At 36.3% G+C, this 25,982-nt stretch overlaps 7 protein-coding genes across 8 annotated transcripts; 4 read left to right on the plus strand and 3 right to left on the minus strand.

Moving 5' to 3' along the window:
• On the plus strand, positions 441–1,936 carry LOC18789409. The gene is made up of 3 exons (XM_007224622.2): positions 441–601; positions 701–795; positions 876–1,936. The coding sequence occupies exons 1-3, from the start codon at positions 515–517 to the stop codon at positions 1,537–1,539; spliced, it is 846 nt and encodes a 281-aa protein (XP_007224684.2). The 5' UTR covers positions 441–514; the 3' UTR covers positions 1,540–1,936.
• On the minus strand, positions 2,504–5,842 carry LOC18791089. The gene is made up of 2 exons (XM_020555545.1): positions 5,077–5,842; positions 2,504–2,988 (listed from the first exon to the last, which is right to left on the minus strand). Exons 1-2 carry the CDS (start codon positions 5,307–5,309, stop codon positions 2,931–2,933), a joined length of 291 nt encoding a protein of 96 aa, XP_020411134.1. The 5' UTR covers positions 5,310–5,842; the 3' UTR covers positions 2,504–2,930.
• On the plus strand, positions 7,707–12,627 carry LOC18788175 (actin-related protein 2/3 complex subunit 2B). Its single transcript, XM_020562326.1, has 10 exons — positions 7,707–7,860; positions 9,106–9,172; positions 9,542–9,749; positions 10,376–10,542; positions 10,673–10,750; positions 10,898–11,030; positions 11,322–11,413; positions 11,534–11,590; positions 11,740–11,809; positions 12,206–12,627. Exons 1-10 carry the CDS (start codon positions 7,802–7,804, stop codon positions 12,394–12,396), a joined length of 1,122 nt encoding a protein of 373 aa, XP_020417915.1. The 5' UTR covers positions 7,707–7,801; the 3' UTR covers positions 12,397–12,627.
• On the minus strand, positions 13,779–15,216 carry LOC18793462. The gene has a single exon (XM_007224859.2). The coding sequence runs from the start codon at positions 14,706–14,708 to the stop codon at positions 13,842–13,844; it is 867 nt and encodes a 288-aa protein (XP_007224921.1). The 5' UTR covers positions 14,709–15,216; the 3' UTR covers positions 13,779–13,841.
• On the plus strand, positions 15,681–19,694 carry LOC18791326 (pentatricopeptide repeat-containing protein At1g80550, mitochondrial). Of its 2 annotated transcripts, XR_002269802.1 has the most exons (3): positions 15,681–17,958; positions 18,407–18,645; positions 18,922–19,694. XR_002269802.1 is itself a non-coding variant. In XM_007226294.2 (1 exon), exon 1 carries the CDS (start codon positions 15,972–15,974, stop codon positions 17,337–17,339), a length of 1,368 nt encoding a protein of 455 aa, XP_007226356.1. In that variant the 5' UTR covers positions 15,681–15,971; the 3' UTR covers positions 17,340–18,712. The 2 variants fall into 2 exon arrangements, 1 of the variants encoding a protein (XP_007226356.1); XM_007226294.2 differs by lacking the exon at positions 18,922–19,694 and having other exon boundaries at positions 15,681–18,712.
• On the plus strand, positions 20,045–21,431 carry LOC18792704 (protein PROTON GRADIENT REGULATION 5, chloroplastic). The gene is made up of 2 exons (XM_007223341.2): positions 20,045–20,548; positions 21,100–21,431. The coding sequence occupies exons 1-2, from the start codon at positions 20,270–20,272 to the stop codon at positions 21,202–21,204; spliced, it is 384 nt and encodes a 127-aa protein (XP_007223403.1). The 5' UTR covers positions 20,045–20,269; the 3' UTR covers positions 21,205–21,431.
• On the minus strand, positions 21,847–25,503 carry LOC18789840 (eukaryotic translation initiation factor). Its single transcript, XM_007227439.2, has 5 exons — positions 25,066–25,503; positions 24,066–24,234; positions 23,596–23,721; positions 22,294–22,359; positions 21,847–22,193 (listed from the first exon to the last, which is right to left on the minus strand). Exons 1-5 carry the CDS (start codon positions 25,299–25,301, stop codon positions 22,146–22,148), a joined length of 645 nt encoding a protein of 214 aa, XP_007227501.1. The 5' UTR covers positions 25,302–25,503; the 3' UTR covers positions 21,847–22,145.

Consider the following 25,982-nt stretch of genomic DNA (forward strand, 5'->3'; position numbering starts at 1 on the left):
ATAATTAGAGCTAAGGTATAATGTGGTCGATAATGTGATTCGAGTTAAGCATAATGTGTTCAAACAATGAGATTAGTAGATGGCCTACATTGATATTTTCTCCGTCTCCAATAAGGTGGCTTCGAATTTTGTTGCAGGCCAGCCGTTAACTTCTCTTTTTCCTTTCTTCCATATGCACAACTTGTCAAAAGTACCAAACAAATATGGGCTGTTCTGTTCTTGACTCCCCTTCATAAATTCTCACGAGCCAAAAAGGCAAACGAATAAATGAGGGCACAAGTAGGAGAGCCGCATTGTACAATGTAATCACAGACAAACAAACAAAGCTTTTTCTTGTCATTTCCTCCTTTATTAAACTCGTGCACCCACCACATCATTTAACTCCTCCAACGTTACTATTTTCAAAACCCTTTGGAGCCAAATGCATTTAAAATTCCCCTAACCCACCCTTTCCCTTCTATCTGCCTATATGAACCACAATCCTCAGTGTTGGTGACACTAATGAGAAGCTAATATGGGGTGCTTCCTTGCCTGCTTTGGTTTTTCTAAGAAAAAAAAGCGGCGAAAACCCGGTAACAAAGTTGCAGCTGCTGGAGACCATGTAAAACTCTGGTTTTTGTTTCTGGATGTGTTTCATTGTGTTAATTAGTGTCAGAATATTAAACCCAATTTGGGATTTTTATGATTTTGTTTGCTGCAGGGACGTGGGAGCTATGTACCATTAGATTCATCTCTGACGATTATTGGTGTCGATGGTGCAAGAGAAAGTCTCCATAGTGCAGGTTCTGAACTCAGGTTAGTTCTTGCTTATAGTCTCCTACTTTGTGATGATATGTGGAATATATTTCCCTTTCCTTGAATGTTGGTTGTTTTAGAGACAAGCCTAAGGAGCAGACAAGGTTCAAAATCAGAAAGAAAGTTAGCTTCAATCTAAATGTCCAGACCTATGAGCCTATTTCGACTGGTTATCATTTCTTGGAGAGTGACGAGGAGGAGGAAGTGGAAAAGAATGTCCAAGAAGTATCAAAAGGAAGCCTTTCCACTTCAGCATCTCAAAGGGATTCAACTACATTGCGGATGGGACTTTTTCCTTCAAATTACAGGTACCAAAATGTTCGAGACAGCTACGACGAAGACGACCATATAGCAGATGAGGAAAGTGATTTAGATAACGATGATAACGACATTGATGATGATGATGACAGTGAAATTGATGATCAAAGAATAAGCCAAGAGGGGTTTTCAAGGCAATTCTGTTCTTCCTCTATAAAAGGAGAATTGGAATATCCAAATGCTAGAGGCAATTTCCAGTATGTACATTCTGTACTGAGTCCAGTAGAGAATCTGACTCAGTGGAAAGCAGCCAAAGCAAAAGCAGCAGCACCAAAGCAGCAAAAGGAGAATATAGCAGCATTATCTCAAGAACCCCGGATGCCGCCTTCTAGCAGATCAAGTTATAACCAGTCCAAACCTCTATTGCAAGAAATCCCAGTTCATGCCAGTCTTTCAAGTTGGTTAAATTCACAAAGTACAAATTAGTCCTAGACCATATTGATCACCAATATTTGCACAGCTTCTGTAACTGGGACCATCTCATTCACGAAATTAACAGATTTGAAATTCAAGCTCAGTCAAATCTAAAGCGTTATGAGAGAAAGAAGTAAACATAGCTAATTTGATACCAAAAAGTGAAGAGGGCAATAAACAGAAGTGTAGTTGAGGGTGCTTTTTAGCTTTGTAGCACATTTTGGACAGAGTGTATTTTTTGAGGGCATTGTTGTTTGTGTTGGTTTGTTTGTTTTTGGTTCTCTGGATTTTCTTGTAAATAAAGATGTTTGGTGGATTTGTACTTGTGTTGGGCAGTAACTCTGTTCAAGGAAAATATGCAAGTCCAGAACAATGGCTTTGCAGAAAAATACATGTTGGCTTTACATTATATTTCCTTACGTCAGATGTTGAGTGGGGCAAGTTGGTCGAATGAGTTTTAAAATTCCATCTACCTAATAATGCAAGGATATAGTCTATGATATGACCAATAATGGGGCAAATGGAGGTATAGATTCCAAATAAAGATTTCATGTAGAAGCAGAATCAATTCATCAATATTTTTTCGATAAAATTTTATGTCAGAGTCAAAATAATATCAAATTATACAAGGATTTTGAAAATTATATACTAAAAATTCCATCATTGCAAGTTTGCAAACAATTTTCAATATTTTATTGGGGTTTCCAGGAACAATGTATACAAACAAACAGCAAAAAATTGGTACCACCTGAGTGATGCGTGGCACATGCTCTTTCTTGCAGGAACATTGCAAATCCACTAGGTTCAAATTATTGATTCCTTAGGCATTTAATATTACATAGAAGACATTATTTTGGCCGAAACAGTCAATGGAAATTAGACAGAAGTATGTCTGGAACACAGCCATATTCAAACTGCAAGATGAATAGACTTTCTTCTTTCTGTCAAGTGCTGAAGGAATACAGAAGAGAAGAAATAAACAGAATTGAAGTACCTTTTATTGAACAGGATGATTATCAAAGTATTCTGTCATTCTAAATACATACAACATACAAATATGCCTTGTAAAGCATACAAAATCTCAACTGTATTTAATATATTACATATGAAACCATATTGCCGTTACCTTATCTGCTTTCACTCCCGGAAGATGATGGTCCACTCAGTTTGCATCTGGTTGTAAGAGAGCTCACAGCAAGTTAACCGAAAAAAAAATCGTACTAGACTTAGATGCAAGACATGGGAGACTGCCTTGCCTTGGTCTCAGGACCTTTGGTCCATCCTTGACACGGTAGGTTAAAACAGAGCCAGTTTGTATAAAAAGCATCAAAATCCGCTTGGAGAAATTGCCTAATTGATTTATCCAGCAAATGTACCCTGATAATTCGTGTACTGAATGATATCTACATAATAATACATATGCAAGAATCCGCATCTTCATCATCAGAATCACTAACATCGCTGCAGATGAACAGGAGAAAGGGTGAGAGAATAGTAACTCCACAATAAATCTATAAACAATTATTCAATATTGATGTAGATAATAGTTACTCCTTCGGTAATTCTGTTTTCCAATTTTAACTGGTATTACAAGTAGATAGGGAGATTGTTTATTTCAATCTACGGAAATGCAACCAAGCAGATTATCTTGAAAAGGATGTCTTGGTTTGAGCAATCAATAAAGATGTGGTAAACCAACAACTTTTGGAATAAATTGTATTCCCAATTCCTTTAGTTAGCCAAAAACATGCAAACACAGTAACACGCTAAAGGACAACTGAGGAAGTTACTTCATATGAAAATCAGAGAGTGCCCTTATGTGTAAGCAGACACTTCTGTGCTAGATCAAGGGATATTTCAGGATAATGCTTCACTAGAATACAAGAGATATGAAGGTTCCAATGATCAAACAGACCAAAGATATAAAGATTCCAATGATCAAACAGACCAAAGACATGAAGGTTTAGTGTAAATCTGCATAACTTCACAAATTGGATGCAAAACTTCGTCAAAGATAACCATTTTCTTTAACAAAAAGAAAAAGGAAACTATGTCTTGAAAACATGGAAATTAGACTGACCAAACCTATATATTCAACTGACAAACCCAGACTAAACATATAATAGAAAAACAATCGTGCACTACATTAAAATGGAACCTGAATTGATCAACTCTCAGTCTTACTAACAATCCACTGCCTCAAAATCAAACAGTTTTTCTAGAGTAGGAACAGTAGATAATCACTGCAACTCTCGTTTGTAACAAATAGCCAGTCAAGTAATTAGCTGAACTCCAATAAGCTAAAGGTCTCCCAGCAGATGCTAAAATTACTTCTGTATATGATGCAAAATATATTTTTTCAGGAAATACGAAACCTATGATTGCAGGAAAATGCACTAAGAAAGACTACCACTGGATAAACAAAAAAGGTGGTTAAAGGCTTGCAAGTTGCAGCTATGTCAGAAGATCATGGAAGTAAAAGGAAAGGCAAACCCCAAAGAAGTAAAGTTGGCTGGTAATGGTCATTACAAAAGACTAAACAAGAAGAATGGCTTATGTAAAATGGATAATGTTGGAGAGCAGAATTGAAAATTAAGTGTCACCACAGCTAAAAGGACAATTAAAAGATAAATGAAGATGGTGAATTCTGGAATTAAAGCTCGGCTGAAATAACATCCCAAATCAAAGTTGAAAAAAAAGAGCACAGAACACCAACAAGAAATAGGAGACAAGGATTTGCCAAGAGTTTACAGGTGTGAGATACCCTGTATCCACAATAAGGTAGAAATACATGAGGTAGGGGCTGCTCTTTATATTTTATCTTGCAGTGAATATGCTTTCACTTTTGCTTTATTGGGAGCCATGGTTATAAAGAGTTAACTGGTTAGCCCTTTGCTTTTCAGTTTTCACTCTAACATTTCCCAAGAAGGCTTGATAAATTCCTTCAATCTCCTTAGACCAAACTTCTACCCTGATGAGAGGAAACACAACACTACCATTTAATGGGTACACTAAATTACTAACCCCAAGCTGTCATCCTGATTCCTGACACTAGTCAGGTAATTCTGTTAATGGAGCAGGCAGAAACAACAACACCTTCGTTGAGAAAACTCAAATAGGTCAAACTCAGCTCACAACAAAATCGCTGAATCCAATTAAAAAAAAATTCTCAATGCATAATGAAAAATGCAAACATAGTCATAAAGGCATTCAGGTCAAAAAGTGCCAATCAATTTGGATAAAATCTAAAACAGTTTGACATGCCCAAAAAGGCAAGTGTTCTTCTTTATAGTCAGAAAACACATCAAAACATTTGCAAAGTTAACATATCGTATAAGCATCCATTATAAAGAAAACCACCACGGCTAAACCACATCAAAGCACAAGCAAAAAAATCAAAGCTCAAACAAGTAAATTAAATCATAAAACTACATCATGAAACCAACAACAACACAAACAACAAGCATAACTAAACAAAGAAATCAAAATTCCTATCATTTGATCAAGACAATGCACAAGTAAAGAAATAGAATTCAGCAAATACATTACCTTGGTTCGAATTCCAACACCTCAACAAGCTTATTCCCATTCTTATCATTCCACTGCACTTTTCGTCGGGTTTTATTCGTTTTCCTTGACATACCGCCTCTCCGAGGCGGCAACAAAGAATTAGACTCACTATCTTCATCTCCATTAACATTTTCCTCAACTCTTTGAGAGTCTGTGGTCTCCGACTTCTCAGTTTTACAGCCATTAGTAGCATCCTTAGCATCCGTATCCATTAACAAATTCGAAGCACGACCAAGAAAAACGCACACCCGATATCCAAATTCAACCAGAAACTATTTAAAATTCTGTAATTTATCAAAAACCCAATCGACCCAAATCCCTGATGTTGAAGAATTCGCAAACCCTAACCCTAAAGTTCAAATCTTGCAGGTCGTCACGGATGTAAATTGCCATTTTCCCCAAAGTCAACGCCCATTCTCGACACGACCAGGGCTTGAATAGCAATGAGATAAACTAGAAAACACGATCAAATTTCGAAAGAGAGAAAAAGGAACCTGATAATTGCTAACTAGGGAGATAACTGGGAAAAGTTTCACATTTTCCCGAGAAAGTGACGGAAAATGTACAGTTTCTTAGATCCTATACGAAATAAAAGCAACGGAACTACTATTCTGAAACCATTTTGGTGCAAAAAAAACAAATGAACACTAACAATGAGAGTTTCTGATTTTATTTTGTTGTGTTTCTTTGAAGTGAGAGGGGATCAGACCCATGATTTGATAGTAAAAGTAAACAACTCACAACAATTTTCAGCGTTTACTTTTTATTTATTTTCTCGGTCCCTTTTGTAAATCGTTCCATAAGATACTGAAAATTTAGAGGCTCACACGTGGCATCATACGAGTCTGTGTGTGTTAGTTAATATCGTTGTAACAGTGAGGAGTTGGCGGTATGTTCACTGTGAATATACACCAAAACGTACAACAAACATATTTTATATTTTCCTTTTATTAAAACACCTAGTACATTTTAGTACCAAAAAATAAAACACAGTACATTTTTGTCAATTATGGTGCAACTTATAATGCTAGAGTCAATCGCTTACTCGATAAGCCAGCCAATTGTGTTTATGCATGCACTGTTTTTTTTTTCTTCTACTGTTTAAAAGAAGAATTCAACAAAGGTCGAACTCTAATATTGTCGTCACGTGAATATTAAATTTATAATTTGTAAGTTGTCATGTCATTTCATAAAATTGACGTTATGAGATGAATCTATTCGAAATTATGTTTTCATTATCAACGGGAAATGAATAGTTGAAAACTCTTTCATCATTGAAAAGAGAAGTGATATCGTACTAACAGCTAAGCAATTGTTTTATTATATTTGAACTTAGCCAAAAACAAAAGTGGGATAAAATTTTGTAAGTGGTGACTCATGATTGCTACTAATATAACTATTTACATGTGGGTGTTCATTTTTAATTCCCATACATGTCATTTCAACACAAGTCATTTTTAAGTTGTAAGTCATATTAACGTAGCAATAATGAGGTTACCTGATTGTCCTACATGAGTTTCTTTCCTATTAGTATAAGCCATACATCTTGTGCCACTATTTGCAACTTTGACTTCTTTATTTTTAGGGGAATTTTGATGGGGCCATCCCACCCCACATGTTCTTAGAAAATACATAATCCGGCGGCATATATCATTCTCACAACACCACATCTCATGCAAAATATCTGAATTTTATATTGCCATTAAAATAATTATAATGTAACTCGTGTAAGAGTCTAGATTAGTGGTAATCCCATAGTTTATATTGTAATTAGACCCATCCTCATCCAAGAGATCTCAATGTTTGAGAATTTTTTTTATTATTTATTTTTTACTTTTTGGAGGCTGTCAACAAAGAAAATTGATTCGTCGAACAGGTAAATTACCTAATTTGATTTGTGGTTTAAATATAATGCGATTGATTGAATAGTTACATTTATTTATCATATATTTATGAAAGTATAGAGTAAATGTTGACTATATATAATAATAAAAACTCGCTAAGAGATTCTCTTCATAAGAAAATGAAAGCAAATTTGTAATTTTGTAATTTGAAGTAATCTCTCTTCCAAAGAATGATGGGGCCCAACACTCGACATCCCATCATATTGCAAACCTAACCAAGTGATGGCAGGGTTTTGAAGTCTTCCTTAAATGATAGTTGGATCTCTAATCAAGAGTCAATACTCAATGCTTCACCACGATAAATATACTCAATGCTCCACTGTATATAAATTTTTGTTTTATCCAACGCCAATAAAACTGTCGTTAATGATATTTGAACTTATAATCTTCTCCGATGATGGGATTAGATTAGAATTTAACCAATTCAGATATATTAAAATGGAAGATATTACTTTAATGTCTTCTTTACTCTGTTTTTTTTTTTTTTTCTCAATAACTTGGATTGCATGCAAAGGCATAAAGAAAATAAAACCTACCAAGATGAGGATGCTGACAGAAAATCACTTTAGTATGTTCTTTTTTTCTGACAAGTTAGCATTAGCAGCAGAGAAAGAGACAGTTTGCTTCAGAGGTTGCTAAACTTGAGTGCAAGGTTGAACTTAAATTTTACTCAAACTTCATAGCCTCCAAAAGTAGTTTGGGTGAGAAACTGTATATCACACTATACATCCCTCCACATAAGTTCCATTTGAGATGAGAACAAGATATCAGAGGTAGAAAGATAACTTTCTGGAGGCAGGATGGCATGCTTAGAGAGGGCATCCCCAGCTTTGAAGAGAATCCTGCTCAAATTGGACCGGTAAGTATATTTTCGGTACTTGTGATTCGATTGCCTAATTCGAGTTATGCATCGTAACACAATAATGTTAAGATTTTGCAGAGCTTATTAGCAGCTGTTTTGCTATAAGCATATTGCATTTTTGGTTGAAAATCTACATTACAACAATGTCTCATGTCTGCATGCATGAAAAGAGTTAAAACAGCCTAAGTCAATGATGAAACAGCTTATTTGCTGAACTAGCAGAAAAAGCAGCATCTCCATCCACTTCATAATTTAACAAGTTACAAGGTAGTGTTTTGCGAGCCATCGATAGTGAGTTACAGAAATGGCGACCTTCTGTAAGTGTAGGAAGAGTGAAAATTAAATTGATATCAAGAAATATTGGAAGCAAAATTCCACATCATAAAATTTCTTTAGTAAAAAGTACAGCCGAAGTGACAGATTTAACGAATCTTGACAAATAGTAGGAATTTGGTGACAGGAAGATGTGTTATCCAGGTAGATAAGCATTATGTGTCCAGCAATAAGTTGTATAGACCTGTATGGTTCTACCACTAAAATCAGCAACTGCAAAAAACTTCACCACATGGAAAAGAAAAGTCATGTTCAGCATCATTGTCCAAACTCAAAAACAGCCCTTGTGGGATGTTTTTGTGGTGTTTAACTAATAATGGAAGCAACATGATAAAGTACTAAAAACTATTCCCAGAGGCCGGGAAAAAAACAATAACAGAATAGCATAGAGGAGATTACCATATCATCAAAACAAGGAAATAACAAGAACTAATATGGTCCCCATCACATAAACAGAACTGTTATAATGATACATGAGCAAATGAATAAAATTTGGATCTTGGATTCTTCCAAAGTTCAAAAACTTGTTAATGGATTGGAAGCAGACTATGGAAGGATAACTTTGCTAAAAAAATATACTAAATTTAAATCATAAATCATATACATCAGAACTTTTGGAATCAATGTCGTGCGTGTATATGATGCTTCTGGTTTTCAGTGTGAATCACTTATCAACAAATTCATTAGGCCTAGTATAAAAAACAAATGTTGTACTCAGATACAGATACTAATGGTCAAGATGGCAGGGCTTTTAGACACTGAAATTAGAGTAAATAGAATTTATAAAGCTTATACAATCTACTGTTTTCTTAAATACATTTAGTAACCAAATCTGCGAAACAATGAAGCTGTCAATGGTTTTCTAAGTAATACTCATTCTGACGATCAGTATTGTTGCTTTCATAACAGTGAAAACAAGTCCATAGAGATTGATCATCACTTGTATGAATTTGGGTCTGTGGAATACCATATCCAGGTAAGCCGTGGTCTTCAGAAATCGAATTTGAAATATTCTAGTCAATCTGTTCAGTGTTCATTTTCTGCCTTTTTACCTAAAATCAGTCAAAGCCCTCAGTGGAAAAGCATCAAGAAAATGGTTTTATCATGCATCCTCAACATTCAAAATCAACTCACATAAAAGACTAAAATGGAAAAACATGATTAGCATTTTAGGATTTAGGAATTTCACTGGTTCTTTTAAAGAAATCAATTTTAGAGGAACGACACCTTCATGTTTGGATAAAATAATGTGTGAGAATTAGTGTGAGTGGTCAACACCTAATCATATGGGTTTTCCAGCAAGCATTTTGATAACTTTTATGATGATTTTCTTGTAATGATACAGTCTTCAACATCAGATACACATTATACCAACTTGTCAGTATCAACCCCGCTCCTTTCCCAAGGAGGCATACTACCAAACGGGATTTCGCATTATACTAAACAGATGGTAAAGGGAATTTGTCCGGATGTTGTGGAGATCATAGAACCTGCAAAAGAAGGATACCAGATTACTTTGAGACTTGATTTGTCTAAAATTCCAAATGGAAAAGGTTTGACAATCTTTCACATTACCTCAATAACATAAAGAAAAATTTAATCATATTATTTGTCTTAAACGTCGTTATTTCTTAATGCATGACCATCTGCTTTGATAAGTCAGTACACTTGGAGCTTCTTGCTGTTACATTGACTATCTCATTTTGAGTAAATCAATGGTCAGTTTGATAGCCAAAAGAACAAAAAGAATGAAACTTTGTAACTACTTACACTAAGCAATGTTTTCTTGGATTCCAAGCTCCTTTTTCCTCCGCTCCCTAAACCAGAAATTATAAGAAGATGACATAAGTTGTCCATATTGTTACACACCACTACATTGGTGAAAGTCCGAAAGCAAGTCTGAATAGTAAATTTGGAGACAGCTGTGTCCTGTGCGCTAGCACTTAATTAGGTCCTGAAGTACTGTATAACCTAGTTTTCTGACTGTACTGTTGAGGCAGACTTCTTGTCCACAGTTTTGTAGTTTTTGTGTTGGTCACAAAATTCTGCTTCTTTCGAAAAATTGACAGTATGAAAAATGCTTAAGCTAACATAGTAAAAATTTACAGCGAAATTCTGCTAAGATTTTCTTGAATCATATTCATAATTCTATTCATGAAATTCTTTTTTCTTTCTCCAGAATCTATAAAGGTAATTGCAGACATTTCTGCTGTGCAAGCAGTAATCCTAAGTTCTCAGCTGAAAGAAATGTTGATGAATGTCAGCTCCCAAGATACATTTCAAGGAATGTATAAGACAATCAAGCTTGTATATCACCCAAGAGAGCCTTTCTTTATTGTTAGACAGGTAAACTTCCTTCCTAAGGGGAACATCAGACTACCATATAATGCAGAACAATACTTGTCACTTTAGAGATAAACACATAAGACCACCATATAATGCATGGATTTTAATGAAGGTATTCATGTTTTGACAGCCACAGAAAATCTTAGCAGTATTCCCGATACGTTTTAAAGACAAAACAGACGTCATTATTGCAACAGCCTTCTTTCAGGTTTGTGGCTGATGCAGTGAAGTAAATATTTTCTCATTAATACTAGTAATGAAATCACACTCTTCTTTCTATTCCTAACAAAAATTTGGTTAAAAATTTCTTTTCCTCGATTTTCTATTTTGATCCCCTTCTGGGGAATGGAGACAGGAACTTGTGGATGTTGGAAGTTCTGAAAAATGGGCCAAAGCACCACCTTGTTGCTGGTCACCCATTCCACCTCCAGAGTTAAGAGGAGAACCTTTTGAAGATTTGAGTACCAACGGAGGATTTGTCTCTTTTGGTATCTTCTTAGACTACAGTCTTTAAGTGCAAAAGTCATGAATTGCGTGGTTACAAACCAAATTATATTCACCATTAGTCCAAATATAAACTTTCCTCTTAAGCGCCATGGATTATCTAACAATAAGTTAGAGAAAGATGGAACACTTTTTATAAATCTTATAATAATTTTTCTTAGTTAATTAATAGAATCAGCTATTGTTTTATCTTTTTTAATTTATGGTTGGTTTTCCATGTACCAGATAAAGATTTGGTATACTCAGTCTAATACGTGGTATTAACTTATATGCAGATATTTCTTCACGCCATGTCAGAGGTAAAAGACTAGACAAGACTGTATGGAGTTTGTTGAATTTCTATGCCTATGTTAAATATCATGTAAAGGTAATAATTCTACATTGTTTTTTGGTTTGTTTTATCCTTGTGAAAATTCATCCTTAGTATTCTAGAAATTTTTAAGCATAGCAATGCTTACATTTTTAGCTAACAAGTTTGTTCAACCAGAGCACCAGAAGTTTTATTCAGAGAAGGATGAGAAAGCGTTTGCAGAGATTAGTTGAGGTACTGAACTGAAACCCTTTCATACCCAAGAAACTCAAGACCAATGTTTACGAGTATACAATCTCTTCTCCTTCTCTCATATCAAAAGGAATTTTGGATTGAAGACCCCAAAAAAGATAAGAGAACTAATATTCCTTACATGCTTGTAGGTCCTGCATAAGAGAAGCACGCAGGAAGAAGAAAAAGAAGAAGAAGAAGAGGGAAACCATAAGGTTCAAGGTACGGTTTCAGTCTGTGTACTTTCACAAACTCATAATAAGTAATAAAAAGATAGCTGTAAAGTAAAGGAATGAGCTAAAAACTTCCCTCAGAAGGAGGCAGCAGCTGGTGCCTTCAGTTTCTGATGGACACAAAGTTGGAAATGAGCTTAGCTAAACTCATTACCGCTTAATTCTTATTAGACAAAAAAAAAGTATTACCACTGATTCCGTGCCATATATGAAATAAAGTATTTTAAAAAGTTATCAACAACAGAATCTTTGCAATGATATAATGACTGGTAAGTCCATTATTCTTAGTAACTTCTGTAAGAGAGATATGGTAGACCAACAAGAATTCATATTTTCTTAAAATCTGGTTATAACTCTCTCATTGTTTGCTTTCAAGCAAATGCAGGATGCATGTTCATGAGAAAAATGATCAATGTATCAAAACCTAAAGTCCTAAAACGAAGATATAATGACTTGAGCGGGAAGATCAAGAGAATCCGTTCGCGAATTAAAATCCTGGGATTTGGGCGTTTTCGTCGACGATGGTTGAAAATGCCAAAGTTTTCTTCTTCAATGAGATATACCAAATTAGATTAAGTTCTTTCCATATGAGGACATAAGTTAGGATAAAGAATCATTGTCCTATACTGCTTCTTATTCAGAAACATACCATGACATTGTTTCATCACATTTAAATAGCAACTGAGTGCTGTTTTAAAGCCTTCATATTTATCGAACTATAGTGACATAACTGCTTAATTTGTATGTCTTAATATGTCTTTCAGTGAAAGTCAGATAAATAAAGCAGACAACATGTTGCTTAAAATATTCAAAGGATTCAATTTGCTTTAGAATTGAAAATAGAAATAAAGATAACCTCGCAACCATTTGGTGCTTATAAAGTTGTGGCAACATCAATGAAAGAACAAAGTAAAGAGCACTAAGACAGCAGATATGTATAACCTCAAAACTTGAAAAATTAATATAGACATAGATTTGGAAATTAAATTTTAGCCAAATAGAGGATAGCAAGATAAGTTTTGGGGAGCTAGTTTAGTTGCTGACGAAATAAGCAACAGTTTACGATCCGAAAATTCAAACAGAAAGATCTGAACATGAATAGCATCAAATAGTATTTTACCTTTTTTTTCCTGGATTATATTAAAAGGTCTAGGATTGACTTACCAGGAAATTTGTCAGCTGCACAGTGAATCATAATCATAGGACACCTTAAAATTTTCAGTTGTTACTAGTGTCTCCAACTTCTCAGGAACCCTTTCAAATTTCAACTCTCATTCTCCTTCCTTCAAATGGATGCGGTTCATTGTACGCTTGATTTTTGAAGAGTGACAACTTTGAATGCAGATGGTAAATTATTGATAAACATCTACCAAAGTATGTATGTAGCCACGAATTTGCATCAGATGCAATGGCCCGGATTGTAAAAGTTCGCGTTAGGCTACCAGTGCACCAGATGCAGTGCCATTACTTATTTTGAACTCACAAAAGTCTTAATAACAAGGAGCGCCAAAATTGAAGGTAGATATGCGGTATCTACAAAGACAGATTACAGGTGCTTATGTTTTTATATTCTTTATTTTTTGAAATTTAAGTACTAGTATTACTGATCATATATATCGAAAAGTCTGCTCTTTTAGATCATAATCACTTTATAAGGATTACAAACACATTGAAAGAAAAAGAAAAACAAGAGGCCAAAGAGTGAGAAAAAGGTCATGTATGTATTGACCAACAATTTGCAGTGATTTTATAAGCATGAACTCTAATACTTCCGCAACATTCAGAACACAACGAAAGTTATCCATTTACTACAACTATAATACAAAGTAAGCATCTAATACTTAATTTAAATTCATGATCTGAGACAATCCAATATCAAATAACCGCATGCCATAAATTTTATATAAAAAATAAAAAAAAGTAGACACTAGCGACCTGAAGAATGAACAAATGAGTAAAATCTCCATTATCTCTGAAAGTTTCTACCAAAATTGACAGTAAACAAAAACAGAACATACATTTCATTCCATATCGAGGTCGAGGCTAGAAGGCATCAACACATGCCCCGAATCAAGCTGCGCTAGCAACGGGCCACTGGCCTCACCACACCTCAAATTCCAGTTACTTGCCACCAAAGCAAACAACATCAAACTCAATAGCAAGACTGCAATTGCATGCCCAATGAACAGCAGCGTCATCAAAGAAACACCCCTCAAACCATCCTCCTCAAGATCACATTTCCACTCAGCATTCTCCTGGTTTGGCCAAACTGACATTTTCTTGCACCCTTTTAATCCAAATGCATCAGTGTACAAGGACAATCCAAGTTGCAAAATCCAAGTGCCCTTTAAGACCAATCCAGAGGACAAGAAAAACTCGGCGCAAAACGAACAGGGCCTAATTGATAAATACAAGGAACAAACAGCACAAACAAGGGTCAATGTACCTAATATATCATACATAGCTCCACCAAGACCCGAAATTCCCTTGCCGATCACCGAATACTCGACCAGGAACGAAATGGCTGCGATAACGAAGACGAACCCTTCATCGATATGCAAAGTGTCAATGTTTTCACGGCAGATGATCAAAATGACGAGTGCCCAGAACAAGAAAATGGCTGCTGATTGCTGGAAAAACGCGAAACGATACGTGGGGTGGCCCGAAAAGGCCAAAAAGATAAAAATTTCGGAGAAGGAAGCAATGGGGAGGGCTATGGTGAGAGTGTACAAATCAAAGTTTTTCCATTTGGGTTCTGAGAAATACCAGATTTTGGATCGGTAGAGAGATGGGTTCTTGAGGTAGAGAGAGGAGGAGCAGAGTAGGCGACGTAGGCCTACGGGAAAGAGCAACACGAACGCTGAGAAATGGGTTGCTAGTGATGCCATGTGAATTGTGATGCAGCTGTGAAAATTGTTGCGTTTCTCTCTGCTTCTGTATGTGTTTCTGATTTTCCTGCGTTTTTTTGTTTTCGTTCCCTCGTCGACGTTGTGAGGAGAGCTGTGAAATTCAGAAACGGTTTTTTTGTTTTTGTTTTTCTGGTTTTGGTTTTGGGCTCAAATTTTCAGAAAGAGAAGGTTAAAAGTTAAAACCATTGGCCAAATGACACTTTTCACCTTTTTTATCTTTTCTACTATGGAATTTTTTTGTTGTTGTTACATTGAACGCGATCCTAACTTTAACTTACATTAATTATTACATTTCAAAGTTTTTTTTTTTTTTTTTGTTGAGAAGACATTTCAAAGACTTATGTTTTCACTTTTCTTCCATTATTTACCCACCATAATGTTGTCTACTCATATTATAATATATAAATTAATAATATCATGTAATAATGTGAGATTCATATTTAAGTAAGTGTTTTCCCTAACCTATTACTGTGAGCAAGTTCATATCATCATCTTGCCAACATGAGCCTTCACATTTTTTATATTTCCCTTTACTCAACCTAGTAATACCGCTGCACATGATAGGGAACGTGCCTAATTTTAACGTTGCAAACACAAGATTTGATTATTTGGATGAATGTTGTAAACACTTGGTAACTACGAGGATAAAATATAAAAAAATTGAAACTACAGGAACGAAACTAAATAATCTATGTGGACCAAATGCATTTTCCACCTTAAAAAAACATTGATACTCATTAGACATGTCATTCTATAATAATGGCCTTATATATGGCCTTTGAGTAAGACTCTATTTCTTAATGTTGGATTAAATTGGTTAGTCGTTTGATCAAATTAATTAGAATGATCCAACAGTTAATAGATAGGGCCTCGCCTAAAGGCTATATATAAGGTCCTCACAATAAATTTTTTGCTCATTTGACACCCCTTAGTTGGGCTTTTGGGCTCAGATGAAGCCATGAGTAAGATAGAGCCCATGAGAGGCCCACTTACTCCTTTTTTCTTTTTCTTTTTTGTGTCAACACACTTACTCATCTTCAAGCCGAACCGGAGCCAGTGTGCGGTTTCATTCCAGGTCACCCTTTTTCTGATGAAGAAGAAACCACTTAAAATTTGCTTAAATCCTGAATTTTGTTGTCTTTCATTCAAATAATTGTAAAACCCCACCGGCCACCCTTTTCTTCTTTGTCACTCTGCAAAGTTCGGGGGTTGGAGCTGGGTTAATAGAAACTACAAATAACAATGCTTTCTTCAATTACCTCTCAACGGCTGAGACCCTTTCTTCTTCTTCATCTCCGTCACGCTCAAATCCTCCTATATTCCTCTCTTCCTCACTCTGTTTCCACCAAACCCATTTCGATTCACAATCCTACTAACCCAGAACCGCAATCAAGTTCAACAATTTATGACCACACCACGGTGCGTGAAACGCTTTCTTCTTACTGCAATGACTGGAAGAAAGCCTTGGACTTCTTTAACTGGCTGGAAACTGAATGTCACTTCCTACACACCACTGTAACCTACAATCGCATGCTTGACATTCTTGGTAAGTTCTTTGAGTTTGAGCTCTGTTGGAACTTAATTCAAAAAATGAAGCAGAACCCAGTTTCTGTTCCTGATCATACTACATTTCGTATACTGTTTAAGAGGTATGTATCGGCACACCTTGTAAAGGAAGCTATAGATACTTATAATAGATTGGAAGAGTTTGGTTTGAAGGATGAGACCTCCTATTGTAATCTTATTGATGCTCTTTGTGAGTATAAGCATGTGATTGAAGCCCAAGAATTGTGTTTTTGGAAGAACAAAGATTTGGGCTTTGATAAGAGTACTAAGCTCTATAATTTACTTCTTCGTGGGTGGTTGAAAATGGGGTGGTGGGGTAAGTGTAGGGACTTTTGGGAAGAGATGGATAGGAGAGGTGTTCGTAAAGATTTGCATTCGTATTCAATATATATGGATATATTATGCAAGAGTGGAAAGCCGTGGAAGGCTGTGAAGTTGTACAAGGAGATGAAGAACAAAGGGATCAAACTGGATGTGGTGGCATATAATACAGTTATTCGTGCCATTGGTCTTTCTGATGGTGTTGATTTTTCAATGAGGTTGCTAAGGGAGATGAAGGAATTGGGTTGTCAACCAAATGTCGGGACGTATAATACAATTATAAAGCTTTTGTGCGAGAATGGGAGATGTAAGGAAGCATTTTCGTTGCTTCATCAAATGCCTAGGATGGGATTACTACCAGATGTGATAACATATCATTGCATTTTTAAGCATCTAGAGAAGCCAAATGAGATTCTTAGACTGTTTGATAGGATGACTGAAAGTGGGGTTCAACCAAAGATGGACACTTTTGTGATGCTTATGAGGAAGTTTGGAAGATGGGGATTCCTCAGACCAATGTTTCTTGTGTGGAATAGGATGGAAAAACTTGGGTGTAGTCCTGATGAGTCTGCTTACAATGCTTTAATCGATGCTCTGGTGGAAAAAGGTATGTTAGACATGGCTAGGCAGTATGATGAAGAGATGCTAGCAAAGGGGCTTTCAGCTAAGCCAAGGGAGGAGTTGGGGACGAAACTAGTGAGCAGTGAATCTGATGATGGGTAATTGCAATATGATTTTGATGCTTCGAAAGTACCTACATAGCATCTGGAATACACAGGCATTTCCACCTGCATTTTTCTGTTGAAAAGAAAATGGGAGCTAAGGAATACCATCTGAATAATGCAAACAGTGCTGAAGGATATGGTATTTATGGCTCCCAGATACATATTATTATGAAGGTGTGCAGCTGAGAACATTGGTTACACTGAGGAAAGAGTTGGGGTGGTAACCACAGATCATTCGACGACCTTTTGTGCTGAGCTTGTCATAGCACGGATACCTATTTCCTGCTCATAATAAAACTAAATGTTAAAGACCTTTTTGATCTAGGACATGGATGTGTGGGTAAATTTTCCTGCAAAGCTGATATTTGGAGCCCAGAAGCATGGCTTCCATTGGTTCAGAAGTAGGCAAAATGTGGGGAGAGGATATTCTTGTCAGTGCCCTTGTTCTTGCCGATGCGTTGGAATTGTTTCCAAATTTAGATTCCTAGGACATAGTTGTTCATCCATTTTGTCTTCCACTCTAACAGTCATGGAAACCCTATGATGATAATAAGCAAGTTGCCAGTGGTGACAGTATGCAAGTTGCTGTATTGGTGTCTAGCTGCACACTGATATGGGTAACTTTATTGTCTCTTTCAGGACATCTTATAACAATTTTTTCCTTTTTTAGTTGCTGGGGAGGGGTGTTCTCAGTTTGTAACAGTTCCTTATTGGGAAAACTTCTCAATCGATTCCTAATGAGCAATTAAATTTAGAGTGAGAAACATTTTTGCTTGTGTCTGGAAAATTGAATATGAAATTGGATGCACTGTATTGGGCACTTAAAATAGTTATCGGAGTCTCTGTAATGTTTTCTTAGAGCCTTTTCTCCCTTCCATAATTATTTTATGCAGTTGCTAGTTTAAATATTACTCATTTTAATATATGTTAGTACAGTTGGTTTTGTACATTAGCAGCCTGGGTGAGTTGATGTCTTCTTTTATTTTCTCTCCTTTCATTGCATGCATCCAATGGACCTGCGACCACTGCTTTGGATTAAAACTGTTTATTATATTGGTTGTCCAGAGTCCAGACTATGCTTCTGTTGCCCAAAAGGTGTTATTTTACTTAGGATCATATAGAGAAGCCAGTACCCAAGTTAGAAGAAAGAGTTGGACTCCTGGAAGAAGGGTCTTGCATGGATGCCACAATCCTTTCCTTCATGGTTCTTTGCAGCTTGAAATGCAGGAAAGCAGAGACTTTTGTACTTTAGATGTAATTTTTGGGGACTTGTGTGGTTGAAATGCTTCATCTTTGGCATACAGGTATGTGTAAGGAAATTTGTATACAAACTAATGCCTTGATGTTATGTACATTCTTTCTTTTCCCCTTCATTGTTGGTTTATATTTCTGTGTATAGAATGGGAGATTTGCTTTCTTCTCTCATTGTTCTTAAACTTTGCTTTACTGATATTATTTGCGTTCTTGGGTGATTCAGTCGGTGCAATTGTAAATGAACAGTTTGAATACTGATCTGTTTGAATCCTATGTGAAAAATACTTGAAACTGAAGTTCACTAGGGTTTTTCACTTGTTTGACAGAGTAAACAGCCAACCAAGTCTTCAGCAGACCTATATATAGTGCAATTCCAATCTAGAAACAATGTTTAGTTTTCACCCAAGGAAGCACTCTAGTGATCGCATCCTGGGAAGTGCCATTAATTATACCCTTCCATGGTCTACCAAGTTCCTGGATGTAGCAGCACCTGAAATTCAGTGTTCTTCTCTTGTTGGTATTGTTCTTTTTTTGAAAATCTTTGGACCTCCCTGATTTTTATATTCTCAGGTTTGATTTTCTTGATTCTCTTTCCTGTAAGATCAATTTCCTTTTTTCCCTGTCTTTTTCTTCCCTTCCAGGCTTTCAGGATACAATTGCAGTTCCTTGCTTACATTGTATTGTTCAAGTCTACTTGGCTTGTCTGTGGTCTTAAAAGAAATAATAAACACACGTCATTACCAATCTCAGAGAAATAGATTTTGGAACATCAGTTTAGTAGTTTCTAAATTTAGTTTTTTTAACATTTTAAAAAGAAAAATTCCCGTGGAAATGTTTGTTCAGCATGTTTTTTTTGGGGGCAAAGTTAGGATGGGGTAGGAGAGTTTTTTCAGAGACACCATCAAGGTGTCATGGACTCATGGACGTCTGTTTTGTCTAGGGTTTCGAAATTCCAATTTTCTTGGAAAGCTTGTACTTTTTTCCTACAATGACACTTGCGATGTGCATCAAACACCGCCCTCAGGAAGCAAATTTAAAACCGTTCTCTGAGTCCTCTTATGACTTCAAACATTCAGTGTTGAAAATTCATGTTGTTCACATGCAGCTGCCTGGTAGGAACGACGCTACAAGGACTTGTAAAAGATGCAAATCTCGCCATTTAAACGGTCCCAATGAAGTCCTTTGGCTGTTATGCACCATACAATTTCATTCATAGTTTGCTTTGTAAAATGTCCCTACATGAAAATTTCAATAAAGGGTTCTAGAATGAACGGCCAGGATCATCCCATCCATGACTCAGGGGCTTCTAAGAAGGAGACAAGTGGACCAAACCAAAGACACAGTAGCTAGAAATTCAGATTCAGATCCTCCTAACAAACGGAGACCGTCAGTGCCAACAAGACTCTGCAAATAATACAACATATGTTGTGGAAAACTAAAAACTAAAATCCAAGTCCATCAGTTTATGTGGCTCCTAATGGCTCTTGAACTCTCTCTCACACTGCTATCCAATAAAAAAACCAAAGGCTCTCAAAATTACACCAAAAATATCCCCTCCCTTTTCCACAATAAAAGGCCATTAACAACAACTCGCACAACTTCTAACAAGCAAAACATTAAAGCCCACAAATTTTCTCACAGATTAGAGCATAGTTTCTGGTTCTTTCTTTTTCAATGGCAACTTCAATTTCTGCAACTGGGTTTAAAGGAAACTTGTGTTCCTCATTCCATGGAACTTGGGCAACTTCAATAGTGGGGGAAGATTATGCCATGCTGGTGAAATCAGTGCCAAGCCATGTGAGAGTTGGGAAGCCAATCAGAGCACAACCCATGATGAAGAACGTCAATGAAGGCAAAGGTATCTTTGCACCTGCTGTTGTTGTTGCACGTAACATCATTGGCAAGAAGAGGTTCAACCAAATTAGGGGCAAAGCTATTGCTTTGCACTCGCAGGTAATTAATATGGTCTTAATTCCCTTTCTCACTAGCTTTCAGTTAGTCTACACTAAGCTTAGCAGTAAATTAATTCTCTCTTTGGAAACTTGGCTAAACTAAACATGTTTGGGAGGTGCCAAAAGTGCTCTAGATAATTAAAAGCGGTTTTCACAATGTTTTGCCAAAGATTAGACGAAATAGATTTTTGCAGTTACAGAAGTAGAGCCTGGTAGGTGAGAAGTAGAGTCTAGTAGGTGCTTCTTCATAAAACACTTCCAGATAAACTAATGGAAACACTGAAGTTTTTAACAAAAAAAGATTGTGTGGTTCTAAACAAAAGGGCTATACACGTACTGTATAGACTCCCAAACATGGAATGAAATGAAACGGTATTTAGAATTGTGGGGCATATAATTAAAGCTGCAAAATCTTATTGTGTAATCATAGTAAGAGTTTGACTCTCGTCCTCTGTCAAACCAAAAAAAAAAAAATTCATAATAAATAATTATAATAAAGATTTCGTATTTATATAATTTGTTAACAAGTTTGACACATGTATTTCTCTGCAGGTAATTACTGAGTTCTGCAAATCCATAGGAGCTGACGCGAAACAAAGGCAAGGACTGATTCGGCTGGCGAAGAAGAATGGAGAAAGGCTAGGGTTCCTGGCATGAGAAAGAAATCAGTAGAGCATGCATGCCTCCATTTTGTTGTCAACATTAGAAATTTATTGTTATAGTTAATTTCATACTTCATTCTCAAGGACTTCCAGATGCATATACTCGTCCAGCTGGGATTTCCTGAACATCTTTCAGAATGTAAAATTTGTTGTCTGCTCCTCCATATTCATCTCCATCTCCCTCTCCATCTCCATATATTATATATGCAGTTGTCATGATCATTCTCCAGTTTAGTTGCAATTAAAACTGAGAAATTCGCTTAAAATTCACTTTAAACGTGATTACATGGAGAATCTCTCTATATTTATTATACGGAGAAGCGTGTGGCCACAATAAAGTCATCATGCACTACTCCTCTATACAAACATAAATCCGTTATAAAAACATAGAGAAGTGCAAGTATGAATTCAGACCCCGAGTGAATGCAAATCTTTAATGGCTTATTGGCTACACAACGTCTATCTATAAAAGGCTTAAATAGACAAAGGCTTAAATAGACAAACATGGAGTTAGCCAAGTTGACTAGAGCAAATGTGCTCCCCACTCGCATCCGAGTTCGAATCCCCTTTTCTGTAGTTTTAATTAGATTAAAGTAGGATATCGTTTGTATCAAAGAAGAGGCTTAAATAGAAAATCTAGAAAACATGTAGATTTGAACCATTCAATTAGCAATTCAAGTAAATCACAAGTGTATTACAAACTAAACTTACTTTTAAGTGTACTTTAGAAATATTCGATATTACAAACAAAACTTAGTTTATCAGTACTTGATAAAATTTTCAAACCGTAACATAAAGAACAAGATCATAGTACATTAGAGAAAAATAAGTTGACAAATGTTTCCTCTAGCTTTTCTCAACAAAAAATTTGTGACGGTGTTCATAACTTTGGTAATGGAGAGCGAAGACCTCTGCAACAAAACAATTGAGGAATAATCAAACATTGTATCGAGGCTTTGCTGATCTTTCCCTTTTAGAATCGTCCTGCAATAAGAGAAGATGTGAGAAATAGAATATCAAAATCAAATAACACTTCCAACCAAACATTGAAAATTAAAATCAAAGAGCACCGAGTAAAATTTACATGGAAGCTGTAGGTGATCTTATCAGTGACATCGATTATCTCCTTCCACTTCCTCCCAATGCCCATCTACATGACAAGATAACAAATTCAGCCACTTGGTCCAAATTTCAAATTTGCAACAAAACATGGGACTACAAAACTGTAATGGTCACACTCTAACCAAAAAAGTGGAATATCAGTTGTGCGACTGTACAAGTAAAAATCAGAGTCGTATAATAAGAGAACTGGTATAAGCCGAGAACTGGCACATAAAGGAAGAGATGTGCCATAAATGCCAAACCCAACACAGTTGAGGAACATGCCATTAGGAAATACAGAAGCAGCTGCACTCAGGCAACTATAGAAAGTGGTACAAGAATCCTCCAGAACACCTTCATGCAAAAAGCTTGAGAGGGAAGCCAAAAGATACTAAAAGAATCGATAACCTTTGCCCAAAGGCTCCCTTCCCTTGAACAACTAACCCAAATCACATGGATCTATCATTAAAAAAAAAAACTCAATTAATAAGGGATCCACCAATTCCTAGTGAGACAGAGGTCAAGTAAGCACATAACATCACATTTATCTTGCTGTCGATACTATGTCTCAGCTGATTTATACAGCGTAATTGGTTAGTGCTTTATGTGTTGAGATCCTTCATTAGATAGGTTGGGTTTATCTTGTCATTTTGTATAGCTCTCTTTCATGTAGGATTTATGCTCTGTTGAACGTATATGCCTGACTCCTAGGGGTAAGGTTCTATATATCAGCCTGGCCAGGTGTCATTTATCATTCTTTTCTTTTTTCATAAGGTCTACAGCTTATGGTCTCAACTTCAACCTCCCTCTCATTGCTGGAGATCCATTTCTTTTACAAACGGGTCTTGGAAAGCCTTTGTAAAGATCATAATATGACATTGATGAAGATTTTAGCAGATTTGATTTTTCTTAATGGGTGAGACTTCACTGAAATTATTTAATTGTTCTTCTTCTACCCTTTTCTACTTATCTTTTTCTGTTTTAAAAATCACAGCTACTATAAGTGTTTCGATCGTCTAATTTTCTCTTTATTCTTTTTTCTTCAGGGAACAAATATTTGAGGTTTTAATTTTCCTTTTGGTTAAGCATTTTCATTTAAACAACGCACACTAAGCACCCAGCAACAAACACCTCATATCAATATAACAAAGATTGTGGTGAAGATTCGAATATGTTGGGGCTTTAACCCTAGTACTGTTTAACAGCAGAGCAGATGAAGAATCATCAAAAGAGTAAAATAGATCAACCAAACCCACTAACTTAAAGTGTAATTTGAATCACACACCTGGGCAGCCTCGTTTGCAGCATTCCTAGTCCATAATGCAAGTTTGTCCTGCCTCTGGCGCACACTTGCTACCACCCCGCAAATCTCATCAGCCTCATCAAATTGCTCTCCAATCAGCGCCATCAACTATCCAATGAAATAAGAGCCCATATTATCAGAATTCAAATAAACCCTAATGTAACATGAATCAACCTAGTACTTAGTCCAATACACACAAAGTCATCTTCAGCCCACAGTGACCAAGATACATCAACCGTTCTCACTGATGAGCAGATGATGAGAGTAATACTCAATGTCCATATAGTTTGGCATGCTATGTTGCACTGTCAATCAAGACAGTTAAGTAGGTGAAATCAAATCTCAATGTATGCCTTCATTCAATGTCTGGCAACATAGCATGCCAGACTCTCATTCCTCTACATATGTGTGCGTTAATATAATGAAAAATGATGGGGAAAGCAACAACTCACGGTCTCTAGCCACATGGTATCAAGGCTGGCCTTACTCCTGCTGGTGACAGTCCACTTCCCTCCATTAGCACACTCAGGATCCTCCCATTTTGGTTCAACCCCAGCCCTGAACAAGTGGAAATCTGCATTTGGTGGAAACTTGCTTGGCTTGAATACCTGATCATACAGACTGCAAATACATTTCGCATCTCAAATTCAAATTGAGGGATTGGAATCAGATTAAAGTCCCGAACTTGAATCATACAACCAAGGTTTGTGGGTCCAAAATTACAAATTTAGAACAATCCGCTAGCATTTCTGTTTAGCCAAATTAACGGAGAAAGGGAAAAGAGAGAGGAGAGAGAGAAGGAGATAAGTTAAGTAAGAGGTGAGAGATGAATAAAAAGTAATCATTCCTTCCTCACCTCTATCATATGTGTTCTCTCTTCCCTTTCCTCTCAGTCTCTCCCCTCAAACTTTAATTTAAATTAATAGCATGAAACTATAACAGGATGGAAAAAAAAAAAAAAAAAAAACCAAAAACAAAAAGAGGCTAGAAAACCAAAAGACTAACTGGGTACCGTATTTGACCGGATCAACTAGAATTGTAAGCTAGACATTAAAGCAGGAAAAGATTAACCACAGGGAACAAGGTTAAGAACGTTGGAGCTAGCACTTTGGGAACAAAAGCTCCATCAAGCAATGCATAAATTAAAAATTCAACCATTTATTTTCCTCTAGATATTCTGGCAAGTTTTCTAATTTTTGGAAACAAATTGACCTATATTCCAGTACATTACTTGGCTTAACAGAAAGTTTCACCAAAATTTCCCCAACCAGACAGAAGATAAGGGCATATCAGTTACCAATCAACAAACATGAAAGATCAGCACAAACCCACATCACCAAAAAAGTAAACAATCTGAAAACACAAAGCAAAAAACAATACAGGGAAGCATAAGAAAACCAAAAAACAAAAGGGGCGGAGATGGGGATTAGGTTTAGATTATGTGATGCATACCACCAGAATTCTTGAACGGTTTCGAAGGTGTAGGCCTTGCGAAGAGAGGAACCCCAAGCAGCACCTTGCTTGGGCTTGGATTGGTTATCGAACCAAAAGGTCCACTTCCTCTCCAGCTTGTGGGGCCCACTGCTCGGCTGTATCTTTGCCTCGGCCGCCGCCGCCTCTAACCCACTATTTTCCTCAGCGTCTAATTGTGGTGGCGGAACTGCTGCTGCTGCTACCTCTGTCGCCATTGTTGTCTTGTGGAAACCTTTTTGATTCGTCTGTATGTCTGTCGGGGTTGTGTTGTTTGGAAGAAGAAGAAGAAGAGGAGGAGGAAAAGAGAGGCTTGCTTTCTTCGCAGTCGGGCGTTTATATTGTGGGGAATCCGCGGGCCTGCAATTTTGCCCTGACTTGATACGGTGGGTCGGCCCGAATGTAGAATCCTATAGTGAGGGCATATCTAAGCCTGATATGATATGACATGAGGCTATATCTTTAAATCACTGGATCTAATTAATTAGTCGTTTAATTAAATTAATTATTTTAATATAATAATTAAGAGATAAAACTTTATTTAAGGGTTTTAAATAAGACTCTCACTATAAAATGACTTGGGCCTATGAACCTAACTAAATGGGCCGAACACCAATCTCACAAACTTGAAAGATCTCTACACGTTTTTATTTTTCCTAATTAGTCACTTTAGTACCACTTCAAAAATCGAAAAGATATATTAATGTGTCACTAATATTTGTGTAAAAGAAAAAACTTTATAATAGAGAGGGGGAAAAAAGGACAAGCATATGAATTGTGAAAAATTCTCATGTGGATTCTTTTATGTGAGGCATATTTACTACTTTGTAATTGGATTAGGAGGAATTGAAATAAGGAGAACTAAATTTCGAATTCCTATTAAAGTTGTATACTAAACT

Source organism: Prunus persica, chromosome G1 (assembly GCF_000346465.2).
Source record: "Prunus persica cultivar Lovell chromosome G1, Prunus_persica_NCBIv2, whole genome shotgun sequence".
NCBI classification, from domain to species: domain Eukaryota; kingdom Viridiplantae; phylum Streptophyta; class Magnoliopsida; order Rosales; family Rosaceae; genus Prunus; species Prunus persica.